Raw genomic sequence first — 27,556 nt, 5'->3', positions numbered from 1 at the left:
TATCAGCGGTAAGACAGAAGAGGTCATAACGGAACACAAATCCGTAACCCCTGTATAAACTGCCTGTTATTAGCGCATGTACATACTACGCGTGTCCGGGTCAGTGACAGAAGTTTATGAATACGCGACCCAGATTCAGCTTGCATTCTTTATCGCGTCAAAAAGAGGGCCCGATTACTTGTGAATAATCCGCAGCCCTGTTTCAGCCTTAATCTGATTAGTGAGGTATCTTGTCGAGAGAAAGGGGCGGAACCTCATGTTAGTATTGGAAAAGAGGCGTTGGGAGAGACGCAGAATACGTGTGTTGCATGCAATCTTTCATGAAGCATGAGTTCGACTGGCGTTGAATCCACACCTACTGGAAGTCAAGCTAGCTAGGCTCACGGCGATTGTTTCTGCTGCATATTGTTTCGGAAACAAAGCGGTTAGACAGTGAGGAGAAATCGCTTGCTGGCAGTTTGGGTAACCCATAAGTGCCGACAGAGTAATGATCTTAGCTAACATCCATTGCCATCACCACACCCTCGATAGGGACAACAACACCATGGTTTGTTCCTTGAGCTGAGCAATTTGATTGCAGACGTTTCATCACCATTCGAGGTGACATCATCAGCGTGGCGCAGCGATAGGTTGCTGGTTGTGCAAACGAAGACTAACCGAACCAAGGACCATTTACACTACCTGAGCTACCAAGATTCTGATCTATCGTAAACAATACTAATGTTGAACATCATCATCAACATAACACTGATACTTCGCAGGCGTACAACCATAATTTTCTGAAAGCCTTATTGTGAAGAAAAGGATAAAAGTGGAAGGGAATTAGAGCTAGCCGACCACGATCAATCCAAAGTGCCTACACCTCCAGACACTCATTCGGGCAACCTGGACGGAAACTGACAAAAATGCCACTAAAATCGATTAGGGGCCATATTTTGCAGCGTCTCCATCACTGAACATCAAGGTACAGGGTAATAATTAGGCAGTGCAATGGCTTTACCGATGATAAGAAACACGCAATGATTCGTATGCGAATGACAAAAGAAGGTCTGTCAACTACACCTTTTGTCATGTTTTTAGACTCCACACCGTCTCCGCTTTCGTCACCAACTTCATCGGCCTCTCTAACGTTTGACGTAGAACCCGCCCTTTCACCCTCAGCTCCTTTGTTCTCAACGCCCTCGATCAATGGGTCGAATTCACTAGCATCGTGATGTATGTCTTCTATTGCGACTTCCGTTTTATCTTCAGATAATATGGCCAGAGTAGGGTCGTCGTTCGCTTCAGCCATCAGCTCTGCGGCGGCTTCGTCTGCCACCGACGCTGGAAGTTCGGAACTGCATGCCAAGTCCTGGTAAGGGAGAACAGTGTTAGTGAAGTGAGGGCAAAAAAATACACGCGAACCATAACTGAGCTTTTTCACAAACGCATTGTGCTGGAATATTTATCTAACAGTAAAAAAGTTAATATTATTTATCGCTTACAATAAGTACGCGCCAACGAAAAGGCCTTCACTCACCTCACGAACGATGCCTAGTTCGAGTCCCAGTCGAGAGGACGTTGCGCTACGACCACCACGCCGGCCGGATGTACCAGCCTGCTTCGTTCCCGCCTTAGAAGTGTCATCCTCTTCGTCTGCCGTCCCGTCAAGCTGTGGAATGTGCATATTTTCTCCATCGAAATCATTCCCCGGATCGACATCGGTGGAGCGCTGTGGAACTGATGTAGTCGACTCTATGGACTCACGTCGTACAAGGGTTACTTGGCTGGGTGTAACTTGAGGGCGCGTGGCCTGAGTGCCACCGGGAGACGAGAAAAATACATTTTGGTGACCACCGGTAGATGCGCCACCCGGCAGCGATGAAGCTCCGGCTTTAATAGAGGAGGAACAGAAAAAATAAACCATATTGGGGCCGAAATGTGGTGGCACCTGTGCTGAGTTGAACGGAGTTTCAGAGGACAAATATGTGGCACGCCAGCAAAAAAGGAAGTATATTGTAGAATAAATTAGCGTATATTTTCATAAAGGAAACTACTCACAAGGTTGGGAGAACTTTTTGACAGCCCACGACCGGTTTCGCCCTTCTTGGGACTCACCAGGTGGGCGTAGTCCCCGAGTTTCCGTCTACCTTATGTTCTACTTGAACCCAAATTGGACTGTTTTCGAGAAATACACTCATTTGCCAATCAATTTGGTTTTCACCAGAGACTCAACTGAATCTCTCGTTAAAACCAAATGGATTTGCAAATGAGTATATTTCTCGAAACAAGCGTATACATGTTAGATGTTAACAACACAAAACGGACCACATGCGTCATACCATGATAACCAGTGTGGATGAGGATGAAAGCAGCTGGGTGTTTTAAAGAACTAGAGATCAAGTGCCACTAATTCAGTATCAAAGGAAAACTAGGATTTGGCAGCGCAGAAATTCAAAGGGGATATTTGTGACACATAATTCAGTTCCAAAACTGTCCCAAAGCGCCCACATAAAGCACTACTAAATCGAGTGCTAAACACCCAAAAAATGACTAGGTCGAAAATAACCTTTGGTTTTTGCAAATGCTTTCCTGACTTTGTGCCCCACGATGTTTTTTCTTCGAAATTCTGACCGAACACAACAGTAAATGGTGCCATCACTAAGGCAGAACTTAGCCGGGAACAGCGTAAACCGACGACAAATTAATCTGTTCGGACCATAAGTACAATCACAGTTACCCTCTGGCGGACAACAATTGATGTTGACTCATTCCGCCCCAGCAGTTAGTCCCTTCAAAGTAAGTGAAACAACCAACACTGGAGAGAACATGAATGTTGCGGTTAGGTGTATTTCCGATGTGTGTTCTGGATGTTTTGTCATAACGGTAAACGTTCATAGTTGCGAAATTAAAGGTTCCTGTAAAACAGCATGACAAGAGTGTTCACAGCACCGCTTATTCGGTAGGCATTCAGAGACGCCACATGCTAAGTTCCATGCACTGCCTGACGGTGCTTATCTTGTCCTATTTGTGAATGATGCCTTCTGATAGTAACGTAGTGGAGGCTACACATCGACTAAATTGTGGGCCAGAAAGCTTTCCGGTGACCAAGTGAAATACGTGTACCAAAGAATTGCTCGTGTACTGCAAGAACAACGGCGTTTTTTCACAATTCGAACACAGATGGGTCTGAGACAATAGGTGGCATGGTCAAGAGTGCAGTCCATGTTGAGCAAACTCTGATCGGTACTGTTTTCCTTAGTGCATTGAGTTGCAACCGTGACGAAGTTTACTATGCGATTTTTTAATGAGATGTGCTGGAAGAAAAGACCTATCATTCACAATTCGATTTTCTGGGCAGCTCAAAGGATGCGTTGAGAACTCTATATCTGTGGTCATTAGAAAGTGAAGTAAAATACTACAAGTAAATTTACTGTCCCGGCGCTAAAAACACGGGATCGTTTTGATGAGTCTTCCATTTTTAACACAGGGTCGTTCAGTCTGGCGAGCAGGTGTGTTCAGCACTAATCTCGTGTCATTTTTCCATCACAGTTGTAGCTGCGTGACCAGTGCCCATTGAGCTATGGACAATCCCGTTGAACTGGACAACTCGCACTTGTATGAGTGATAGCAGTAACTTCACAATATGAATTCACTCATTGGTCGACTGGTCTGGATGGGGCTGGTCACCTTGGTTGCAAAGGAAAATCATATAACGACAAACTGCTTTGATACAAAAGCGAACTTGGGACAGTATTTACAACCACCAAGTTTTGTGACCAGCTTACTGCAGACGCCCTGTCACAAAACTAACCCAAATATGCATCCTATTTGTCTTCATCGGGCTAAGAGAAACAAAACCATCTGCCGCAACCTAGCTTCAAGAAGGGAGTTGTTGTTTACAAAGTGCGGTCGGGAATGTAGCTATCCTCATCTAGAGTGTTAGTTCCCACCTCAGCCGATGAAAGTTCTCGCCCGAATTAGCAGATTTCCATAAGGTTATCAAAAAATCCATCATGCATGAGGACTTATCACTGAATGATTGCATAAAGATCATGAGAAATTCCTGATTCAATAAAAATGAATGTGACAATGGAAATAGTTTGCGCAGAGGCACGTGTTGCTGCGTACGAGCCTGTGAATTTGACGTAAACCCGAGTGAATCCGAGGATGACTGTGTACGAATGAACATTGTCATATGGCACAAATCAGGTAGGAGGAAGTGTGAATTCCGCCTGTATGGAGACTAGTTTATCTTACCCACTGAAACCCTGTAAACACAGAAGCTGGCCGTGTAAGTGAAAGAAACCTATTGAAGATGAAGCAGCTCATTCATTCAAAACTTTGAGATCTATGACACGATTAATTTTACTGACTATGACATTCTTTGAGCTTGGTTAGAAGGTGGTGGGACTGAGGAAATCCACCTCCATTCCGTAGTTAAACATACGGCCAACAGATCGGTTCACTACGCATTTATACAGAAAGCCATACGGTTCACCCAGTCGACCTAATCCTGATACTTTACCCTCTTCGATAGGCGATTTCACTAACCGGATGGCATCAAAACTCTCGCTTTCAAAAAGAATTTGCAAAATCGTTCAATTGTAGCACCATTTCGGTGCCTAGCTACCACGCCAGCGGAAGGAGGCACCAAAACTGGGATACCGCCAGGTTGCCCAAACCTAGACAGGAGCATTAGAGATGTTGAGTTTGGGTCCGAACCACATACCTTCCGATGCGTACGTCAGCGCGTTAATCACTGAGCCATCTCGAGCCTAGTCACATTTTCAACACAATAGGGAATGGAGATAGAATCTAAGAGAAGATTGTTGAATAATAAGAATCAGACGCCTCGAGTTGAAATAAAAAAAATCACCTACCAGTAGGATTCACGATTACAATCTGCTGACCAGCCGGTCGAACGATAGCTCCTGGAGTCTGAAGACCCGGTTGTCCTGCACGGGGCACGGGACCACTAGTGATGAGTATGGGTTTTCCGGTTGTTGGTTTCTGAAGCATACTTGCCGGGATTGCTTTGATAACTTTGGCTGCCGGGACTGGAAGGCGAATGAGAGTTTTCAGTAACTGTAGAAAGTAGGTGGGGTGTACCTCAAGGAGCAGCTCTATACTTATTCGGTGCACGAAGCTGTGGCAGACCGATTCCCTTTAAACCTTTTCACCGGTTACAGCTGTTCACATTTAAACTGTATAAGGGGTGGTAGGTAGTGCAGCACCAGTGTAAAAACTCAAGCATCCAGATAACAAAGTAACAAAACCTTGACCTCCGATATCACACGCTACCAAATAGCCTTCGTTATGCTCAGTGTTAGCAAAGAGAAAAAAAGAATAAAGCACGTAAACGCAAGAAACGGAACACCACTTTTCATGGTGAAAACAAAACAGAGACAGAAAATTTTTATGCTTATAGACATCGTTTGCCACACAAAAAAGCGTCCGGTATTTTCGAAAGTAGCGATAAAATAAGATTAATAAATGTCTGCTTCCAGAGAGATCGAATGACTAAAAAGGAGTTGGGAAAAGTCCCGCGTACATCATGTTTGAACCGAACAGAGCCGAAAAGAATAATTCGCCATCGGGACATCTTCTTCAGACAATCCATTTTTTTCAAAGTTGGTTCCATCTGGATCTCGATTGACATTCTGCACTAGACCCTAGCTCAAAAGCTCGTCAAACAGGATTACTACATTGCGTGATTCCATACTTCCTGATATGGCCCAATATTAAGTAAAACTCAGTGGAACATGACCTTCCATTATATCATACTTGAACAGCCTTCTTGAACCCTCGTCTTTGTTTGTCACAAATTCCGTTTCGCATTTGATAACTTCTATCGAATATGATATGCGTTGACCGTACTGGTGTTATGATGAGGAATTATCATAGTTATCACCTAAAGCATAAAGCAGTTGTTGACCTGACCTCAAAGCTGGGCTCACAATAGTTTGGTTGAAAACGCATGTATGCGTCACATCACAAACGAGAGATTCAGCCGGGTCCGAGGTGAGTCTCTCACAAAACCAAATTTGTTTGCAAGTGAGTGTGTTTTGCTAAGTTCGTGCAATTCGGTTTCAAGTAGAACCTAAGGTTGACGGAAACTCAGAAACTGCGCCTATCTGGTGAGCCCCAGATAATCCGTATGTTTGATTTAAGTCCATTTCATATGACAAGAGGTGAGACGTTTATTGATTTTTAAGCAACGAGGCGAATAGAAATTTTTAGAAGCGGATGGTATGCATACTACGATGTCCGTTTATTTGTTCATTGAGCAGAATACACCGGTGGGCTTTGTTCCACAACACACCTGTTGACAGGCCATAAATATAGATGCGTTTTCTGAAAACCTGATGGTATCAGTAATTACCGGAAGCTAAAATTTAACTTCATCTGGTTGGTCTGGTACTTAGAATAGTCGGTACCAGGTGCCTCCATTCCCTACTCGTCATGGTGCACAACCGTACTATCACAAGCAAATGTGGAGACGTAGTACGTGTCCTTAAATAGTGGTTAGGTGCTCATCATGAGTCCAGTAGACTTGGATGTTCCATTTTCGCGCCGGCTATGCAGCCTAGTCGACAAATTCAACACCTGATTAAATTTTCCGATGCGATTGCCAAGATCATTTCAAGCTAAGCCATTTTATTTTAGTTGTGCACAATCATGGCAGGAGTAAATACACTGCGGTTTGCAAGTATTTGCTTGAATTAGGCATTCATCCGCGCGCGAATTTTAAATTCAAACAAAACTTGAGAGCGAAACTGAATGTTGCACCCTTAAATCCCTATTGTCTGTAATTCCCAGATTCACCCCATCCTAGAACACTCGTCAAGTCTTTTCGCCTACTTCTCAATCCCAAAGGGAAGAACATTCGCTCCGTTGTTCTGTTGTATATTTGCCCTGTTTTTCAAACGTTTCATCATTTATTGCTAAATCACTTTCTTCCGTTTTCAGCTCCCAGTGTCAAAGTTTTGGATGAATAAAGCCTAGCTTTCGGGCCCTCAGTCTTTTCCATTGTCATTCTGATTGTCGCTGCACTCCGACCCTCGTCGTACACAACATGCTCCTTCATGCCTTGGCGACAAATTCCAATCTGTTTGTCAATGTCTTGATGTAACATCCCTTACTCCACTTCATCATCATTATCATGGTAATTGTTCATCCGAACTTGCTTCAGCTGTGCCTCGCCACTCAATCATTAGTCGTTCCACTCGTCTCCATTCTTCCAGTCACCCCTACAAGGTTACTAGCGGCCGGACATAACCCTGCCCTTTCCTTCTCCCTCGAAGGACTATTCTGTGGAACTTCCGCTTCGCCACCGTATTACCGCCTCCTTAAAATCTCCAAAGTTTCAAGACTCGAATTAACAGGTTTTTACGGGCACCACCGTAATTGCCGTTTTGGTTGCTCGGCTTTCTACTTTATTTACAGTGAGTCTATGACCATGGGACCATACTTACTCCGTAAGCCGCTTACGACGATGAAAGCTGTGACACACCTTAGCTACATGGTAGACTCACGGTATACATTTCAAAACAGCATCACTGCGAAATGAGTCCCAGTATACTCACGTGGAGATGCGAGTAGGATTTCACTAGACCACCCTGAATCAACCGTGGTGCTGAGCCAGTGGTAGCTCATCTAGTCAGAATACGACAATGTATCATCACGTTTACGGTCATAACACATTCACAGGACAGAATAGGAAAAGATCAAAGCAGACTTACCCGTGGACGTTGTCGAATTGTGCTGAACTGTTATCGTCTTCGGTACGGAGCCTGTAGGTGTTGGTGACGTTGAAAGCAACTTGATGGGTTTGATCAGGCCCGTTGCAGTTTTTACTAGGTGCACGACGGAACCAGTGGTTGAAGCTGCTCCGGGATTGGTGCCTTGAGCGATTGAAACGCCTGGGGACCCAATGGGAACGGCAGAAACCACTTGTTTGCCCCCAACAGTGATCACCTGGTAGTTGATAAGAGTAGTATAAAAGACGCTCAGAAAATAGGCTCACTGCATTTATGCGCGGTATACATGGGTTTCGCCTGTCGGTGAAGACCATTATTCGCATGGTTGAAAGAAGCCTAGGAGTGGGGAGTTGGTTACTCATGCGTGACCATTCTATTTGATGTTCGTTGAGGGTCAGGTTAAAATTGGTTGGTTCCGCATGTACAGCTCGGAATCAGCTAGCAGTGCGCTTGGTTTGTAGTAATCCACGTACATTAGATGGACGCGACAAGGCCCCTAGAAAGTGGGTATAAAAACGCAGAACAAATCTATACTGTAAAGCGCCATTGTTACCAGTGTTGAAGGGAAGAGACTGATCAAAGTGCTTCATTCGTTCATCGTCGACTTCCTCTGGAACACAGCGGTCATATAACCCTACTGTGCATGAAGGGTGAGACAACACCGGGCTGCTCAGATTTTATTGGGAGGAAAGACAGCCGAGACGTGGAAAACCACAATTCTTGACCTTGGTAATTTCGCCGAAACGAGTCGAGAATATAACAGATATTATTGGCTATGTTTACGGAGAAATCGCATCTGTATTTATAGAAGATTGATTCTAAGGACGAGCTTGCTAAACCTGTTCTGCTGCCTTCGCCAGGTCCGGTATTAATGCAGTTTTAAGGGTTGCAACCAAATACTCGGATCCACATTGTCAAATGTAACTAGGAGCCGCTTCGGATCTCAACAAAGAAAATGAAGTGCGCTGCCGAGATCAGGATTGTTTCAAAATCCTGGACATCTCTCATGGAAACCCGACCGATCACTGCAGTCAGCCGCCATAAACTCCTCAGGACAGATATAAAATCAAGGGACATTCGGCTGATGCAGGTCAGTTATCCACCGGATGTGTTAATAATTGTATAAAAAATTCTTAAGGTGGACCATCGCAACATTCAGTTCATGCTGCATCGATGTGACTATTTTTAGGCGCGCACATTTCCTGTTTTACTGCTTCCTGAACACCAGTTCCAAGGAATGTGACACCCGACAATAGTCGATACGGATCGCCCTCTTTAGTTGTACATTCCATTGTTTTTCAGTTTGGTTTCCGCTGATCAATGTATCAGCTTGTTTACGTAGCTCATCTGCTCACTCGTTAAATTACTGCATGACACAACCCATGTTACGATACCGCAAGGTTATTCTGTTGGCCTGGCTTGAATATAGCAAATAGCATAACCAAATCATGCGTTGTATTCACTAGGTCTTAAGGAGTGCAAAAATACTTCCGTAGGGAAGTCTCACATGGAGATGGTTGGTTAAGATACTCTTTTGGCAGTCAGCGTTGATCACAATGATGCTGAAATTATATTTCAAACGTGACCTAAGATTAAACACAAAGGGATGTGAGACATTACCAAGAACTGGACAGTTAATGTGATGGTAATTCAGCTATCACATTGAAACTGTTCCAGGGCAGATGTCCCGACTTGCTGAACGGTAGTCCAACTATATGCCAGTCCCTGGCTTCCTGCTCCGCCCACTATGGTATATCAAAAGGCACGGTAGCTTTAGACAGTCCTTTATAGAGACAAAGGAAAATTACTACAACCGTATTTATAAGGCAATGACAGAATGCTCCAAAAGGTTGTGCTGGAATCTCCGTGAGTGGGCGAGAAGCGTCGTGCTAAGGATACTCGATCCAGATTGGCTGGTACTCTGACCAATCAGGGCATGCCTTCGTTTGGTTCGTAGTCTGCACGTAACACGTCCGTCCAAATGATGTGATATTCGAGAAATGCACTCATTTGCAAATCAATTTGGTTTTCACGATAGACTCAACTGAATCTCTCGTTTATGCTGTTCTCAGGCAACTGAATGTGCTGCACACAGGTCGCCTCATGTTTCATTTGACACGATATCCGAGACATCGCAGTTTATTTTCATGAGGGAAACTACTCACAAGGTTGCTGAAAACTCTTCGACAGCCCAGTTTGGGTTCAAGTAGAACACCCGCTGAACTATTGTATTTTGTACAGATTCCGTTTCATGCACGGTTGTCTACTCATTTGGGGCAGGTAACGTTTGTGTATGACCGCCTAACCAACTTTACAGTGTCGCAATGTGCTCAAACTGAGGACAACAGCATTGATATGCATCAATTCAAATCCTATTCAGATGATTGGTAGGCCTCCTCGCTTCACGTAACACGACGAAGGAACCTTCATATCTTCATTTTGGCGCCAGCCGGGCACAACGGAAACAATGATAATTTTCCCCTAGTAAACGAAACCTCAGAACCAAGAAAAAATGGGGATCCATTAAATCAGCAAAATTCAGGTGCTAGGGGCTGTCGTTACCAAAATCCATTCACTACAACAATGAACTCGGGAGTTTCATGCGCCGCAAATAATATAAAAATTAAGCGTGGTTGAAGATATACGCATCGAAACGTTTATGAATTTTGTGGAAAAGCGCCGGTCCGGTGGTCATAAGTGGAAGTGGGAAGAAGAGTCTACGATGGGTGATTAGAGTTCAGAAACGTTTTGATATTATCCAAAACGAGCATTGCCAGCTGTGAGCACCTAACTTATGGCGCGTTCTACCCTCAGGGAATCTTTAGGACCATATAGTTGCCGATTCTGTTCACCTCCTTAAAGCTCTACAGAGAACTTTCATAAACTTGAATTTTTAACCTTCGTATGCTCTCACAAAGAGTGCGGTCTTGGTTAGTCCCGAGGATGTGCTCTCCTTGGGGGAGGGAGCAATATAATGGTCTGTGCTGATTATGAAGATGGGTAAGATGATAAACCAGCTGGAAGTGGACAGATGTCTTTCCTTTGTCGATTCAAAGACTCATCCAAATCGAGGTAGCTCAGTGATTGAGGCACCAACTTACGGACAGGAAGGTCCGTGGTTCGAAACCAGCCTCTGCATCTCGACTGATCCTGTCTAGGCTTGGGCAACCTGGCAGTATCCCAGCCCTAGTGCCTAGGGTTGGCATGGCAGCTAGTCACCGAAATGGTGCTGCAGCTGGACAATTTTCGTCATTCCGACTTACACTTACTCGCTTAACCATGACCGTCCGCTTGATTCTGACTTATTCAAAGGTGTCAGCTAGTGGCGCAAACATGCGATACGACATTTCGGGGCAGTTATATGACGTCAACTGAGGGAAATACACATAAACAAGGTCACAATTAGTGTTGTGTGATTATCAGTACAACAGTAAACGTGTGCGCCAATCTAGGAGAAGCGCACTGTTCATCTATATCGGCCAAATCAGCATGGCCAATTAAGGGGACTGGACAAGAAAAAGAACTTGAGTCGGTGTCACCCTAATTCCGATGACTTGAGCCCAACTGCAGTAATGTCTTCAACTTAACAACACGCATTTAACAGATCGCGTTAGTTGGTTGAATCAAGACCATGACAACTGATTAAACGTCTGTGGCAGGAATGACGAAACAAATGACTATTCACCTCTGTGATAGGTATCTTCTTTGCAAATGGCACTCTCAACTGAGAACGTCCTATGGTCTGACTCGAGTATCCATAGAAGGGTGTACTTTTTGGACGGTGATGCTGGATGTCCTTGCTAAGAATGAGTTCATGCGGGATAACACCAACCCTTCGAAACAGGAAACGTGAGGATTGAATCGAATATTCCCTCTCAAACCGCCCTGCTTCAGAAACGGAGTGCGGCTTGCTGTAGTAGAGTCCTCTAATCGCCTGTAATGAAAAATCCCTGTTCACAAGCTCCTTATAGATCTCAAAATTAACGAAGTTGACGACCATGGACATTCGGTATGAAGCTATCTGAAGTCCGCCAAACAGCTAAGGACAGTGCAATATGGTGGATGCAGTCACTGCCTCGGATCCTGTCAAACGCGTCTGGGGTTCCCTGGATATCGTGCTTTCACGTCTAAAAGCCTCGAAATAAATCATCAATCACAGACCCCTTACGACGATCTCAAAATTGGTGTCCAGACCAAATGCTTCCCGTGCGACATTGTTAATTTACGTGTCCACAGTGACCGATTGGCCACACCAACACGAAAGACGTACTCTGAAACTGTGCAAAATTTGGGAAACAGTGATACTGAATGATATGATTTACTGTCAATGAGAGGAACAAACCTGTTGTTTGCCAGGGACGCAAAGGCCAGGAGAAGCACGAATGATAGTTGCCCCAGTCGTGCTTATTCCGGAGATGGTAGTATGCTGTGTGGCGGCAGCCATTGCAGCTGCTCGTCCGGTGACCGCACTACCTGGAACAGGTGTATATTTCAAACCTGTCGGAGTCATGACGGTTGGCGCACGAGGAGCACCCAGTGTTGTTCCAGAAGGAGAGACAACCGTACTAGTGACAGGTGCGGTGACACGACTGGCAAGGGAGATGGCACCCGTGTTTGCGGTTGCTGCAGCGTTCGCCAGTGCGTGTAGTGAAGTGTTCGGCGTAACAGCTGGTGCTGCCATGATTGGAGTCATACCAGCAGCAGCTATCGACTGCAGATTACCGCCGTATCCCGATATTAATCGCTAAAGAATAAATAAGTGCCGATTATCAGTAGCAAAACTGGAGCAACAAGTTAACGAAAACAACAATCCGAGGGGCGATAAAGAGCACAAGCTATGGGATGCATAAGGTTGATTTTAAGGAAAGTTCGACGAGGTGAACGAATGCCGTCGTAACACAAATACTAACCTGCGGAACCTGAGACACAACATTCGCCCTCGCGTAATTCATTGTTGTGACAGTGCTCCCGGTCGGAGGCTTGCTGAATCCAGTCTGGTCAGAAATTACCGACGTCAAGGGGCTGGAGGAGGCCGGTGATGGTGACACATCGTACTTTTGGATTTGCAAAACGTAGGCATCAGCCGTTGGAACAGAGCCCCAGGTTACTTCCAAACTGTGGGTACCAGCACGAACAAGCTGGACGCGAGTCGGTGCTGGAGGCCGATCGGTCTCGAGAAACCAGAGGTCCTTGAAACAGACCTGTTAGTGAACACAGTGGAAAAAATCTGAGATGAAAGATGCCCACGGTAAGTGAACTAGACAACTGGCAAAGGCTTGAAGATTCCGTACGTCGGCATTAAGTTGAATGTTGCTGAAATGAACTTTTCCAAAGTTTAATTCACATGGTAATAAACACAAACATGACACGTAAAGTAGGACGGTGCCAGAAGATGAAATGTGCTGCGAGACGTAAGTAACTAGTAACACTTCCATCAAACTTTCTCCTAACGGCAGCTACAAGCCTATCGACCCGACAGAGGTAAGGAAGTATTAGCGTACTCACACCTCGCTGGCTATTTTGTACTGCGTCCGACCAATAGGACAAAACAACAGCGCAGTTCTTTCATTATTATCATCTGTATTATTCTTATTATCATTATCCGTAAACCGTGTATATGTTGTACAGTGGTTATAACTGCCACTGTTATTTCGAACGAGGTTAAAAGATTAAACGGGCTCCAGGAGCACAAACTAACTAATCTAAAAACGCATGAGGAATCAATTCAAAGAGGAACAGCTAGTTTTTCAATGGAGATTTCGTCATGTAAGTGAAGTCAATCTATGCTAAGAAGCCGGGAAGCATTCTACAGGTGTTTTGTCCTTATTGAGAACTATTAGCAGTGTGCATCAGGGGAGTTTCAAACACGCAACTTCTTTGCTAGTAGTCTAAACACAACCGTCTCGTGAGATGCGCATTGTTGATGATTCCCAATGAGTATAAAGCAGCTGTACGGTGCTTCACGGCTTTTAGCATCGATTGGCTTCCCCTACAGGGACAAATCTCATTTAAAAATTACCAAACTTCTTCAAACTGGCAGCAAATTAGCGGCCTTCGACAGATACACCCATTTGCATTTCAAATTGTTTCACAGGAGACAGCTCACTCTCTCATTTATGATATTCTTCAACTAGATGTGTTGCTCAAAGGCCGTCCTGTGTTTCAGTTGATACGATAATCGAGACATCACAGTATATCTTCATTAAGGAAACTATTCACTTTTCGACAAACCACGACCCGGCTCACCCTTCTTGAGGCTCATCAGGTACGCGCTGTCTATATGGTAGTTGAACAATCACAACCGGCAATTTCGCCAGTGTAACTCGAAAAAGCTATTAGTACAGAGATCGAGTTCCATCGAAAGCTTGATGGGAGGAATTGGTAAGAACACGTAGTAGATTGGTAGTGAAAAAATGTACCGTACGAATGGTCCGTGGGTGGAGACAAGAAGACATAACAACACAAGGCGGTTCGTTATTTCGTGCAAGACCACCCCAGACGAGGACCACACATATATTTGCCGAGGATGATGCTCATAGATGGATACTTATTACACATTTGAACAGTTTCACTAACTTGGTTGTTCCAAGCCTTCCGATAGCCATCTCGTCCTGACCATATGTAGAGCCGGCTGTTGACAGCGACAGCGCAATGCCCTGCCCGTGCACGAGGGACAAAGCTTTCATCAAATACTTCCATTGCCAACGGTTCCCAGCTCATTGTGTCTAGGTTTAGACTGGCTAAGGTGTTTGTACATTTCCACTCTTTTTCCTGTGTAGCCATCTTCATCTCTTCCATAACCAGAGGAACCCAGCCTCCAAAGACGAACATGCTGTAGATAGAGAATATGAAGGGCGTGAAATTGGTAGTAACACTTTGCAAACAGTAACGGAATGAATGGACTGTCGTAAAACTCACCGGTTGCCGATTACAGATGCACTGTGCAGACTACGTGGAGCCGGCGGGTCTCCGGTCACCACTGGCTTGACCCAATTCATCGAATCGATCTCCAGTTGCCACAGATCTCCCAGGCGATTACCTGACATTCCCCCATACACTAGCAAACGCCACTTCTTGATAAGACCGTCCAACACCTGGTAAGCGACTGCTGTGTGAGACTCTCTAGGTGATGGTGGTTGACCATATGTAACTGGTATATCCCAGCACATAGCCGAAGAGTTTGGTCTCAGTTCAAGAGTATACAAATCATTCAAGTAGCTGGAAGAAATACATGCATAAAAGAGATGAAGCCAATACCAGCTAAAGCCAAAAATATACAGGAACAGTTGAAATATCTTTGATAAGCAACGACAGGGGCGCTCATGGACTTTATGTACACAGCATTTGGACAAAACCAAAGCCATTTTAAGACTGCCAAGCAGATACAGGTTTTGTGAATAGCTTATGTCCAGAAGTCTTTGAGATTTTACACGGGGTAAATAACTATACACTTGCAGACAGTTGCGGATCCCTGCGTGGATCTAACCGATTGATAAGACTGAAGATTTTGCAATCCGACGGATGTAATAGCCCATGGGTAACAGGTCGTTGTTTTATGAATGTGTGGCCGTTAGGTGCGAAACAGATATGAAAGTACTTCACTTTATTGAATACGTGGAACCCCTTGATAGCCATACAAAAGTAGAAACCGTGGCTCAAAATACGACAAGAAGATATTCAGCTGGGTACTAGATGAGCTTTCCGTGAAAACCAAATTGGTATGTAGATGAGTGCATTTGTCAAATTTCGGATCATTTGGGTTCCAGGATAACATGAGATTGGCAAGAAATCGGGGACTACGCCTACCTGATGAGCCCCAAGAAGCGAGAAACCGGAGGTGCGCTGTCGAAGTTTTCAGCAAGCTTGTTGGTAGTTTCCTTTATGAAAATATATAACGATATCCTGAATATCCTAATAACCAACAGGCTATGTGGCCTTCGTGCTGCATATTCGGTTGGAGGATATCATAAAGCGAGGATTTAAGCCGAGGTTCAGAAGAGTCTCGCCAAATTGGTGTGCAGATAGGTGCAGTTGTCGAAAAATGGAAGTACTTTACCTCACTAAAAACCTAGAACCGTTTGATAACTATGCAAAGGTAGAAACCGTAGCTCAATAACCACGGGGAATTGTCGACAAAACGGTAAAATACTGGTCACATATTTGTAGTGAGGGGGTTGTCAGATTGCCAAGACGTCAAATTATGGTCATAAGAGCTCCTGGTTTTCTCAGCATAAGAAAAGAACTTGAGAAACCGAGACAGCATTGTGGAAACGGAAGGAAACACGAGGGATGGAATACTGCCGGGTTGCCTGAGTCCAGACAGGAGCAGTCGAAATGCTGAGGTTGGGTTCAAACCACGGGCCTTTCCGTCCGTAAGCTGGCGCCAACTCCTGAGCTATCTCGTCGCCATACGATGTATTAACCGTGAATAAACACTAGTGGACAATTTCTGCCACGAAAGCCGAACTTTAAGACGCGGAAACACCAGAATTTTAGCGAAAATGATGTGNATGATGTGTACGTGTCTTTCGGCATTCCCTCATGGAAAAGCTCCCAGCCCATACACCTAGGTAGCTCCAAGCAATGAGAACAACCATGAAGTGGCAGAGGGGCCAAACAACATAAAAGTAGCCAGTAAATTTAAGGGTTAACCGCTCTCTCATCCCAGCCACGAACGCTAAATTTTGTCTGACCGAACGAGATGAAGTTTGAGATCCAACAGTAAACAGAGGCTCCGTAGTACCCACAGGATCAATATTCGGAAGTTCTCTTTGGGCATTCTAATGTAAAAGTGAACTTCGGAGCCGTATTATTCTGCAGGACGCACTTCGTAGTACGCGCGAAAAGTATACATACAACAACCGGGATCATCTAAATCCCCATTAACGACTTTTGCATAAATAAGTGGACTGAAGTACGCATTGGTCAGAAAACATGCGGTTTTAGGAAGGTTACACATGTGTTCAGACAGTGGTAGCTCAAATTTCGACCAGAGGATTAATGATCTGTTCGTCCAACCCCGTGATTAACTTGTGTACATTTCGTCATCAATCGAGAAGACATCATTGGAGCGCGGTTGGGATCAGTGCGCTCAGTGATGATGTATCTCCGATTGACAACAAAGCATTTGCAAGCACATGTAATACTTGCACTAGCAGATAACTAATGGAGCGACTGAAACCATATGGGACCAGTCTGGATCATAAGTATGATCAGTAAGTGATCATATTGGAGGAAGCCGTCTACGCGATTAGTGATCGGCTGAAAAGCCTAGACAGACCAAGCGTGACAAAGACAGGCTGATGACTGTTCGATTCATATCAGAAGGCATGTTTTGTGATCAGAGGGATATGAGATATCCTCCAGGTGACTGGGAGCATATCTACTTTTTGAGAAGTCAGTCGAAATGGAATTGTTAGAAACCGACGAGCAATGTTGAGACAAAATCCAGACCAGTCGCCCTTGAAATATCAGCGGACAGAATAAATTGAAAAAGGTAGTCCGAGCCAAATAGTGGTAGAAAAAAAGGATGTAGAACAGGGGCAATGAGTGCTGCAAGGAACTTGGCCTTCTGATGTGAAAAGTATACGAAAGCATGCTGTGTCAGAGATGGAAGGGAACACCAGTGCAGCTGACGGCTTCTGCTAAGCGCAAGAGTGGGAGACTGCGGGTGAGAGCATTTGACATGTACTACATATACCAAAATACTGTTTATCGGAGATGTAACCTATTCCCAATAAATGCCAACAAAAAGTCCGCCAAGGACAGACTATGACAATACAAAGTGAAATAAAAGCAATCAAAGTCTAACCGTCGAATCTAGCTGAGACACAGGCGATTTCCCTTGAGAGTGTTTATGAACTCGGCAGAACATGGCACACAACCGATCCCAGTAAGCAGAATATTGCCACTTCTATACCGGAATGCCTAGAAAAAGCTTGTCGTTGTGTGCTGGACTCATATTTCGTAAGGTTTGCAAAGCATGATGGGTCAATCCCGCTGACGGCATCCAACACGATGTTCAGATGCGATTGTCATTGTTGTTGGAAGGTCTAGGCATCCTGTTCCTATTTGCTTACGCTCAGAAAATTAAACTATTTCTGCACCAAAGTTCCAACATTCCCCTTTGTTTCAACTTTTTACTGGAGTGCTTCTCCCCCAAGGGTGTGTGATAGCTTAGCATCGTCAGTTACTATTTCTCACAAAGATGAAGGTCCGTGGATATGAACCCAACAACTGATGCATTAGTTCCCAGTTGATGGAACAGTACAACAAAACAATGGTAATTATCGTTCATTTGTAACACCATTTCGGTTCCTAGATGCCATGTCACCCGAAGAAACCGCGAGGAGTGAGATACTGCCAGGCTGTTCAAGCTAAGACAGGGGCCGTCAAGATCCAGAGGTGGATTTCCAACCAGGGAGCTTCCTATCAGTAAGTTCGTGCTTTAACCACTGAGCCATCCCGAGCTCAGCTAAATGGAACAGCATAGTTATGGTATCTGCAAAGCAGCGGGGGAATTGTAGCGGAATCGGATAGGGCAAGCGTCAGAACAACCCAGTGAGGCAGATGGGGGATGGAATACGGAGTTGGATGCGTAGTGTAAAACAAACCTAAGGTTGTGAAATGTCATCGTCACAGTCCAAAATCCAAGTGTGACATCATAGGGTTTCAGTCGCGTCCCCTAGAGTGAATTATTTGTTACTGATACTTCTCACCTCTCTCTCCTGAACGACAGGTTGGATAGGTGCCACACAAAAACAGTTTACTCTTGTGTCAAACGATCTGCTGGAGTAAAGCTTGATCCCAACGGGTACTAATCTCAGAAATAACAATCAAGCTAACTGAATCCAGTAAAGAGCACCAGATACGAACCATATGGCAATGGTAAACTGACCTAATTCGGTAGCCGCAATCCGTTGTGCACGGAATGGAAGACAGCTCAAGTGTAGACACAATCGTGGGTGTATAACCAAGTTGTTTGTGTTTCTCGAAAGGGAAAGATATGAAATGGTTGTTGCATATGTGCTTTAGCAGTAACGCCCCTTCAATGCCCAGCTGCCATGTCACCCGAAAGAAGCACGAGGGCTGAGATACTGCCAGGTCACCCAATTCTGGATCGGAGCAGTCTAGGTATTGACCGACATCTCCCAATAAACCGAGATGTCCTGTCAGGCTGACTGGTGGGTTATATATTCTAGGAGAAAACCTGGTCTGTTGGTTGGCGGATTTTCTTGTCAGCTAATTCAGTTCAGTTTTCAGCTCACAAACCCTGCACCAAACAGCAGTGGTTCCAGGACCCACATCTTGATTCTCTGAGGATGAAAACAGTCAGGGAAGGAGTCATGCGATGACTCAATCTGTGCATTGACAAGTGGGTCCGCTTGCTCAGTGTGACGGGAAGTGGAAGGTACGCAGTGACTACGATAGCTTTGACACAAAACCGTCATTGTCCGCGTGATACAACCATATTTGTAATGGTAACTAACCAATGATTTGTCTAGTCCGGTAAACCCCATCCGGGGAGACGACAGTTAACATCGCTACTCATTTGAGTATGGCGAACTTTCATGTTTCGTTGCCAGGATATGGACTGATCGCCCTTATGTCGTCCCCATCCGATACAGGGCTGGGCAAAGAGTGTTCTACGGAGAGAACGGTACTCTGGTACACAAACTATGTGGCCTAAAAATGTAACCTATGGATTGCAACCAACTGATCTATTGAGAGTGAACCTTCACAAAAACCGTCCAGCTTACCTCAGCATCCATCATCATCATGGACAATATGGCATTAATGTTCAATGCTGATGCTTCGATGTCGCACAGCTATGATTTATTTGAAAGCCTTATTATGAAAAAAGAATGGAGGTGGATAGGGAAGGGATATTGTGCTAGCTTACTACAGTCATTCCGAGGTGCTTACAGCTCCAAACACTCATTTAGGCAACCTGGATGGAAACTGGTAACAAGAACGCCACTGTCATCGATTAGCAACCATATATGGCAGTGTAACCAGAGGACATAGTGAGGATCACGCGGTTCCCATCCTGGAAGGCGAGTAGCACCGACAGCATCCAAACGTTCGTAATCTCTTTCCTACCACTCTGCCAGGTCAAGGGTTGGCCACCTCTCTGCTTCTCCTACCCGGAATTGGACATGGAAAAAGGCACTCTCAACGGCGAACGATGGTTCGGCATACGCAACACATGTCCAAACCAACGCATCATCTAGTGCTGGACAAATTATTCAATAGGTGTACACGTTGTATAGCCGAAAATTCGCTTCCTAATTGCCTCGGTACGGAGTCTCCGATACCGACCAACACGAGCTATTGTCCTGAGACAACGATTGTCGAACAACTGAAGACGTCTCAGCTCTGCTGCTCGAACACACCAAGTCTTACAGCCATACAAAACAGCCCGCACTGCAGCCTGATACACACGTCCATTGAGATTCAGGGATGTACCGCTCTGACGCCACAGGTGTCTCGAATAACCAGACGCGACCCGAACCTTGCAGATTCGTGCATTGACTTCATTTGTCACGCGTCCTCCTGGAATGAAAGTGGGGCGTTTAGTGACAGTATATCCACGAGCATGACTTACGATTTGTGCGTGCAAAGTGTAAAGGACGGAATGACTTTGGTCAGTTCGTCCGAAGACGCCTGCGCCTTCCCCTCTTCGAAGACAAAAACGATGTCGTCTAGATACTCCAGATCAACAAGTTCTTCGTCACAGGCTATTTGAACACCGGGTCTATTGAGACCTTTCAGCGTTCTTCTCACTATATGACGAAATTATCACGAAATTAAATAGGAATGGAGAAAGCAGGTATCCAATTTGTGTACGTAAGATTTTGGAAAGCTGTCCATATACTCCAACACGTCCGGAAGTCTAAGAATAAAAAGGACGTATTACGTTCACAAAATTCCGGGGCATTTCTTGATGGGCAACCGTGTCAAGGAAGGAAACTGAGTCGAATGCGCCTTGGAAACCCAGGAATAAAACCGTGAGTTGGTTGTACGTATGGCGTTCTTCTGGCACCCGACGGAGTGTGAAGATTTGGTTGACGCAAACCCTACTAGGCCGGAAACCCTCTTGCTGCTCTCGAGTCAATGTTTCACGAGTCACCATAAGGTGACGAAGCAGTTTCGCTATACCTGGGGTTAAGCTGAGCCCCATGTGGTTACTACTCACTACAAGCAGTATCACCGAATCCTACCAGTTGTCTGGTACAAACTCCTTTTCTAAATGCAAGAAAACAGACCAGACGAGCGCTGACCGAGGATTTCACCTCCATTTTTGAACAACGCGGGTGGGAGGTCATCAGGATCAGGAGCTCGGTGGTGCTTGAGAACATATACAATCACAAACCTCCGAGGCCGTTGGGAGTTCCACGTTCACCCCCCAGGGTTCTACGTCAACCGTGGACTACAGATGAGTGGCAGCTGGTTGCCGCGATAGCTGTTGTTCGAAGCATTCGCCCCACTGTCACAGGTGTTCTTTTTTTATTCAATTTACTCCCTCCCTTCTGATCCTTGATGGTTTCGCTCGCTTAAAGTTTTGTAGTGACCAGTCACCGGCTCAACTGAAATAATCTACTGGCACCACCGGCTTTCTATGTCAACCAGGCTTCCCGGTTGGCTCGCACGCTCACTTTCAATTGACGTCCGATAATTCGTCGCGTCAATATTTCTCGCATGGAATATTTCTCCAATATTCTTTTGTTTGAGTGAACCTGGTAGCACCGTGTGGTAAGCGAAATTACCAGCAGTGTGCAGAGAGGTGGCGATCTCGTCTCAGTGCGAATTCACCTCTGACGGTAGAGCATTGGGAGGAGACTCTAGAAGACGATTCTCGTAAATTCGTCTAGCATCCGGATCTGTTAGCCTTTCAGTTGCCAGGCGATTTTCCCGCACCTTACGGGGTCTTGGAAAACGAAGGGAGAAGCGACTCCGGACGAGCGCGTGCTCAGAATTCACAAATGTGTTTCAAAACGACAGACGCCATCGGTAGCTAGTGGCGTGATCGATTTGAGTTCGTGGTTGGCACGTCATTGGAGGACACTACGTGGCCAGACGACTTTGACTATTTCGGAAGTTCACACTGCATAAAAACAGCCTGCGATCAGCACACAGCTGAAGCAATCGTTCACGACTGTCCGTATGTAAAGAGTCCAGTCCATGCTGATCACCTAGTTGAGTCTCAGATGCGTGAAACCTGATCAGTTGTGTGTACAGCTATCCAGCAACCGCAACGATATCTACGCTTTTAGCTAACCGCAACAGGGCATTCAGGGCGTCATAAAACTTGTCTTTGATGGTGTCAGAAATTCAGTCACCTAAGGCGTGAGCGGACACGACAAACTGACATAGGCCAACTTCTTCCTAGTGAAACTCCTTCAAACAAGCTGCCAGACGAACTGCACAGAAGCGACTATCAACGTGTATTCAGTCATGCAAAGCCTTTGATTCAAAAAGCCTGACCACAAGGCAGCGGTGTTAGGCGGAAAATGCAAATACATTACCATTTTTACGGAACACGTCACTACACATCTTCCAATCTTCAACCTGGGAACGTTGTTCGTCAGGCCTCTAACCATTGACCAAGCCGGTATGAGGGACTCTGTGAGGGTCGCGCGAGTATAGCTCAATGGGTCGCCGGGGTCATACCACGGTTGGTCCAGTCTCTTCGTGACACTTCAGAATTACTGATCTGATATTCCCATCAGGCATGCCCAATGCTTCTGAGGGAACGATGGTCGAACACAGTCTCCACAGATCACACCGCACGCAGCGGCCACGTCTCTGATCCATAAAGTAGGACAGAACGTACCGCGCCAGTGTGGACTCGAGCCTTGACAACCAAGCTGATGCTACGTCGGTATTGCAAGTGTCGTAGGTTAGTCAGCGCTGTCCCTGCATTCCCGATTCATGAAGTGATTTCGTGTTTCGCCAGTCCTCTGGGACTTATGCAGCTACCCAGGTAGACGGACTTTTCTACCAAGCCGATCAATTCACCTACGGGCATGAAGTTTGGGTTTGATCCCACCTAATATTGCAGTAGCACTTTGTACTTCACAGGTGCGAAGCACATACCGAAATATGCGGCAAAATTACTTAGGTCATTTAAAGGGTAGCATTTCCAAAGGATATGATCCAAGGACAACATCATCGGAGTACTCAATGTGCGCGAGTACGCGCACCAAGAGTATCTCTATGCATGGGTTGTCAGAGACAGGTAAGGAAGACTCAAGCGGCACATCGACCACGAAGCTGAGGCAGAGGCCCCCTCTGGAGGTCTTGAAAGTAGGGAAGAATTTGGCATGGGCATGTACGAAATGGGGCGTATAAGGCCTCGGTAGGAGACAAGAATTCGGAAGGAAACACTTTATTGCAAGACACACCACAGTTTCTGATGATCAACGGAGTTAAAGGCACGTCTGAGATCGAGAAGGGCTATCATTTTTGATCTTTGGAAGGATTGGCGCAGTTCCAACATCAGTCACAAATTGAACGTGTGATCGACGCAGATACGGCCAGGACAAGAAAGCTTGATACTCGTGAATCTGACTATCCATCTTTTGAAGGACAATACTAGGAAGCTACAGCCACTAGATTAATGTCCTGGTATCATACAATGTTACTGCACCTTTTTCGACTGTAGGGATCGCCATCGAGGCGCTCCATTCTGTCGCTATTCTTTCCGCATCCGGATACTTTGGAGTAAAGTCGTAAGCAAAGCCACGGACTTGCCACCTTTAAAGACTGCAGGGTAGGAACCATATGGACCAGGTGCAGGGATTCAGGGACTCGCGGTTATTCGTCCGGCTGCTCCCCGTCGGCCTTCTTGGCACTGTTGGACATTTAGGAACTGAGTTCCAGGCAGTACAGTCCACAGGGTAATAGCAGCACTGAATCCAAACTACCATGGCAGGGTAACAGCTTTGGGTCCCAAGTAGCTCCTGATTACAGAAGGTATCGTCCTGTCAATGTCCTTAGAAGTATGCTTAAAGCCTCGATGCGGACAAGCCATAGAAGGGCAAGCTGAGGAAAACCAAGTGCCTAAGATAAAGAACTGCTGACCAGATGATACGCGGTCTCAATCGGTTTACTAACCAACTCAATGTACAAGGGTAGGTCACGGCGCGGATTTACTGACCAACAGGCCCGTGGTTCAGATACGAACTCTGCCTCTCGACTTCCACTGTCTAGGCTTGGGCAACCTGGCAGTATCCCGTACCTCGTGCCTCTTTCTGGTTGCATGGCAGTTAGGGACCGAAAGGGTGCTACAGTTAAGCGATTTATTATATTATTGTGTTTTTTTATTACATCTGCTACAGTTCCTGCCACCGTAGTGTGTTGGAGATTGACTCAAACGTTGAAGACGAAAACACGATCAGTTAGTTCAGGAAACTGGACAGGAACGCATCAAAAGAGATAGCTCGGATGCACGAGCACTACCGACTGTATGACTGAGCATTGATGAGTTGAGCCCTGAAGTCCCCATCTAGAGAGGTGGGAGCTGTCGGCCCGACTGAGTTTACTGGTTAGTACTTCCATACATCGATGCCAGGTGTCTCTGTCTCGGCTTGGGCAACTTCAGCATCCCAGCCATGGTGCTTCACTCAGATTGCAAGGCAGTTATGCACCGGAAAAGGTTTTCGAAAAACCATAACCCTTATTTCTAGGCTTATTTCCTAACACCTGGCATGAGCTCTTCTGGAATACATGGCAAGGAGAAAGGTATGCGCACGCCGTATTGCACGTCACCAACAACTCACAGAAGACCAAAGTTAGCAAGCGGATAACTGTGACATTGATCTTCAGGAAGGTATAACGAAACCGTACAGATTGAAAACGGTGAAAACTACGACAAATGAAGGGATGCTCACAAACGCGGGACACAAAATAAACCACTCAAGATTCCCAGAGACGACAGGTTCAACAAAGAAGTTGGTGGATAATTTCAATCGCCTTGACCTTTGTTCATCGCACCGAGTGGGCATGTGCCAACCAAAACAAGACTGACGATTTTCACGGCGGAACACTCGGGAGCCGCGTGGACCTAATAATTCTTGCTCAAAAAGGAACACTTGAGTAACGACAGCATGTATAAGGGTTACTCCTATGTTTCCATCCTCAGACAACCTCGAACTCTTGCTGGCGGAATGCTCTCAAAGAATGAGTCAGCAGATTAACATAACAACAAACACTTACAAGACGAGATTTCGCGTGCTTATCTCTCTTGACTATGACCTAAGTGATTCCGCTTTGACAGCAGTTGAAAATCCTGTAGCTAACGGCATCCGACCAGTCCCCACGGTGAGGATCACCACGACATGGCTGTCATGTCCAGCGAGATGGCCCAAGTGGTTAGAGCGCGAATTTACTGACCGGAAGTTCCTTGGTTCGAACCCAACCTCCGCCTCTCGACTTCCCCTGTCCAGGCTTGGGCAACCCGGCGGTATCCCAGCCCTTGTGCAACCTTCGGGTGGCATCGCAGTTAGACAGCGAAAGGGTGCTACAGCTGAATGCAACATGTGAAGCTAGTTTTGACGACTTGTATATTGGGGACGTTTCACGCTGACGTCGCCTGACACGTTCACTTTAGGACTCCCCGAAGGTTTAAGCCAACAGCTCTTCGCCGCTTCACCTAAAGGCATCCAGGAACTAAGTCTCCACTCTTTTCTTAATTTCCAACAACAATCAGAATATTTTCTTCTCCATAGTTGTGACAGCCACTTAATGGTATGACTGCTGTTGTCATCAACGATGATATTCATGTTTGCTTCTGTAAAACTTGAACAATGGAGACTTTTTCTGTGCCCCTTTTGCGTAGGCTTCTTCAGTTGTATTCCTTATGCTGAATTCCGAAGCAGTTTATGCCACCGCCTCTAAATGCCTCAATCTGACTTGAGAAACCAGTAGATTTGTCCTTTCTACCCAAATGATATGCTCAAAACAGATCTACTACCACGTGCACTCTGCTAAGGGGGTCATATTCGGCACCTTTTTTCACTAGAGTGAAAGCGTACATCACGCATTACAAATTGGTTGCTCCATTGGGAAATAATAAAATAATAAATCGCTCAGCCGTAGTACCCTTTCAATGCCTGGATGCCACGTCGCCTGAAAGAAGCATGAGGACTGAGATACTTCCAGGGTGCCCAAGCCTATACAATGGTGGTTGAGATGCAGAGGCTGGATTCGAACTACGAACCTTCCGGTCAGTATATGTGCACTTTGACCACTGAGCCATCAATGGAAGAGCACAAACCACATACAGCCTCCACACACCCTCATCATACGACAGGAACCGAGATCAGCAAGCAGAATTTCGGCCTGGAAGGGGCTGTGTGGATCACAACTTCATGCGTACGGGCACCCTACATTCTTGATGTTTAAGGGTATTTGATTTTGCCAACCGGTTTGCACCTCTCAATATACTTGTGCAATAGGGTGTGCCCTAGAAGTTTGAGTACTAGGCGCTGTTTATATTCACATACTTGTGGACACATGGGTGTCTGGGAATCCCCACTCTTTTGTAAACAGTGATGTCCAGCAACTACGTCCACCCCTCCATTTTTGTTTGCTTTCGTTATTGAGGAGATACTCAGATAAAAGCTGGGAGGTCCCCAAAACACATATTCAGAACTCTCCAAATGAGAATCTGGAATATGCAGACGACATTGTTCACATTTTCAAAAAAGAACAGGAAGAGTGAGCATTACTTGACAAGCTGATCAAGGTCATCCAGTCGGTTGGTATGTGTTTCACGCCCACAAAATGCAGAGTCATGTTGCAAGACGTGGATTTTGAACATGCCTTTGAGAATTCAAGGAGTGACACTAAAAGCTATGGAACACGATGCGTAACTTGGAAGTTGCCTCAACTCTGACGATAGTGTGACAGATGAAGTGAACGGATGAATCTCAAAGACCCCAACTGCGTTTGCCAATTTGTGCTAATTGTGGCGTCGAAAGCTCTTCCCACAGGATCACAAGGGACGAGTATATTGTTACACGACTGCGAGGCCTAGCCAACTGTCGTAGGATTTGGGACAACTTCAGTTCCTCAACCATCCGCGTCTCAGAAATATGACCCGAATCGACTGAAATCAGTAAATTCGCAATAAAGTGATCGGGAAACGGTTTTTCAGTGAAGCAGAGGGTACTTCTATCATAGAATACATGCGGCATTGCAAACTAAAGTGGATGGGCCATGTCTTACGCGTGCCCAGAACAGCTGTTTTCGGTGCCCAATTCGGTGTGACAGAAATCTTGAGATGGATTTCATTTGACTGGGTAGAAGGAAATGAAATTTCGCGAGAATTTGGGTGGAAACAATAAACGATTCGGCGACTAACCGATGTCAGTAGTTTGTGTTGTCAGTTTCCGTTTAGATAATCTGACTTAGAGCTGGAGATGTAGGCACCGGGTGCTTGTCGTGGGCCACTCTTAGGTTACGCAGCTGCCTCGTTATTTTTCCATTATAAGCTTTTATTTGGAATGCACGCGCATTCCGATCAATCTGACCCAACGGCTAACACGAGCCAACTGCCAGCGGAGGACGAAACTCTACTCTGACCTCGTGAACAACCGAAAACAAAAGGGTTTGGCATTAAGCGCCTCTTACTCGGATTTCCGAAGAGCCTGGGATTGACTTTCGTTACTTACCAAAAACGTGCCTGTGTAGCTAAAGCTTAAATGTCCACTGGAACTGCATAGCGAATGCACTGCATTGGAAGCTCAAAAGTGACAACTTTAGGAACTTTCATTGTGGGAATCACCTCTGGTCATCGAGCCGAAGCG

General features: G+C 45.6%; 1 protein-coding gene across 1 annotated transcript in view; it reads right to left on the bottom strand.

Annotated features, from left to right (window-relative positions):
* The window catches only part of T265_01343 (hypothetical protein), a gene marked incomplete at both ends in the record, with an annotated part of 42,088 nt that overhangs the window by 9,549 nt on the left and 4,983 nt on the right, over positions 1-27,556 (bottom strand). Inside the window, 8 exons of the mRNA XM_009165349.1 lie at positions 1,063-1,351; positions 1,520-1,872; positions 4,863-5,039; positions 7,725-7,959; positions 12,085-12,486; positions 12,653-12,943; positions 14,319-14,574; positions 14,661-14,960. Coding sequence (XP_009163613.1) covers positions 1,063-1,351; positions 1,520-1,872; positions 4,863-5,039; positions 7,725-7,959; positions 12,085-12,486; positions 12,653-12,943; positions 14,319-14,574; positions 14,661-14,960 — 2,303 coding nt within the window. The remainder of the gene's footprint in view (positions 1-1,062; positions 1,352-1,519; positions 1,873-4,862; positions 5,040-7,724; positions 7,960-12,084; positions 12,487-12,652; positions 12,944-14,318; positions 14,575-14,660; positions 14,961-27,556) is intronic.

This window comes from Opisthorchis viverrini, assembly GCF_000715545.1.
Source record: "Opisthorchis viverrini unplaced genomic scaffold opera_v5_14, whole genome shotgun sequence".
NCBI classification, from domain to species: Eukaryota; Metazoa; Platyhelminthes; class Trematoda; order Opisthorchiida; family Opisthorchiidae; genus Opisthorchis; species Opisthorchis viverrini.
Note: the sequence above shows the minus strand (reverse complement) of the source record. Positions and strands in the feature narration are given on the sequence as shown.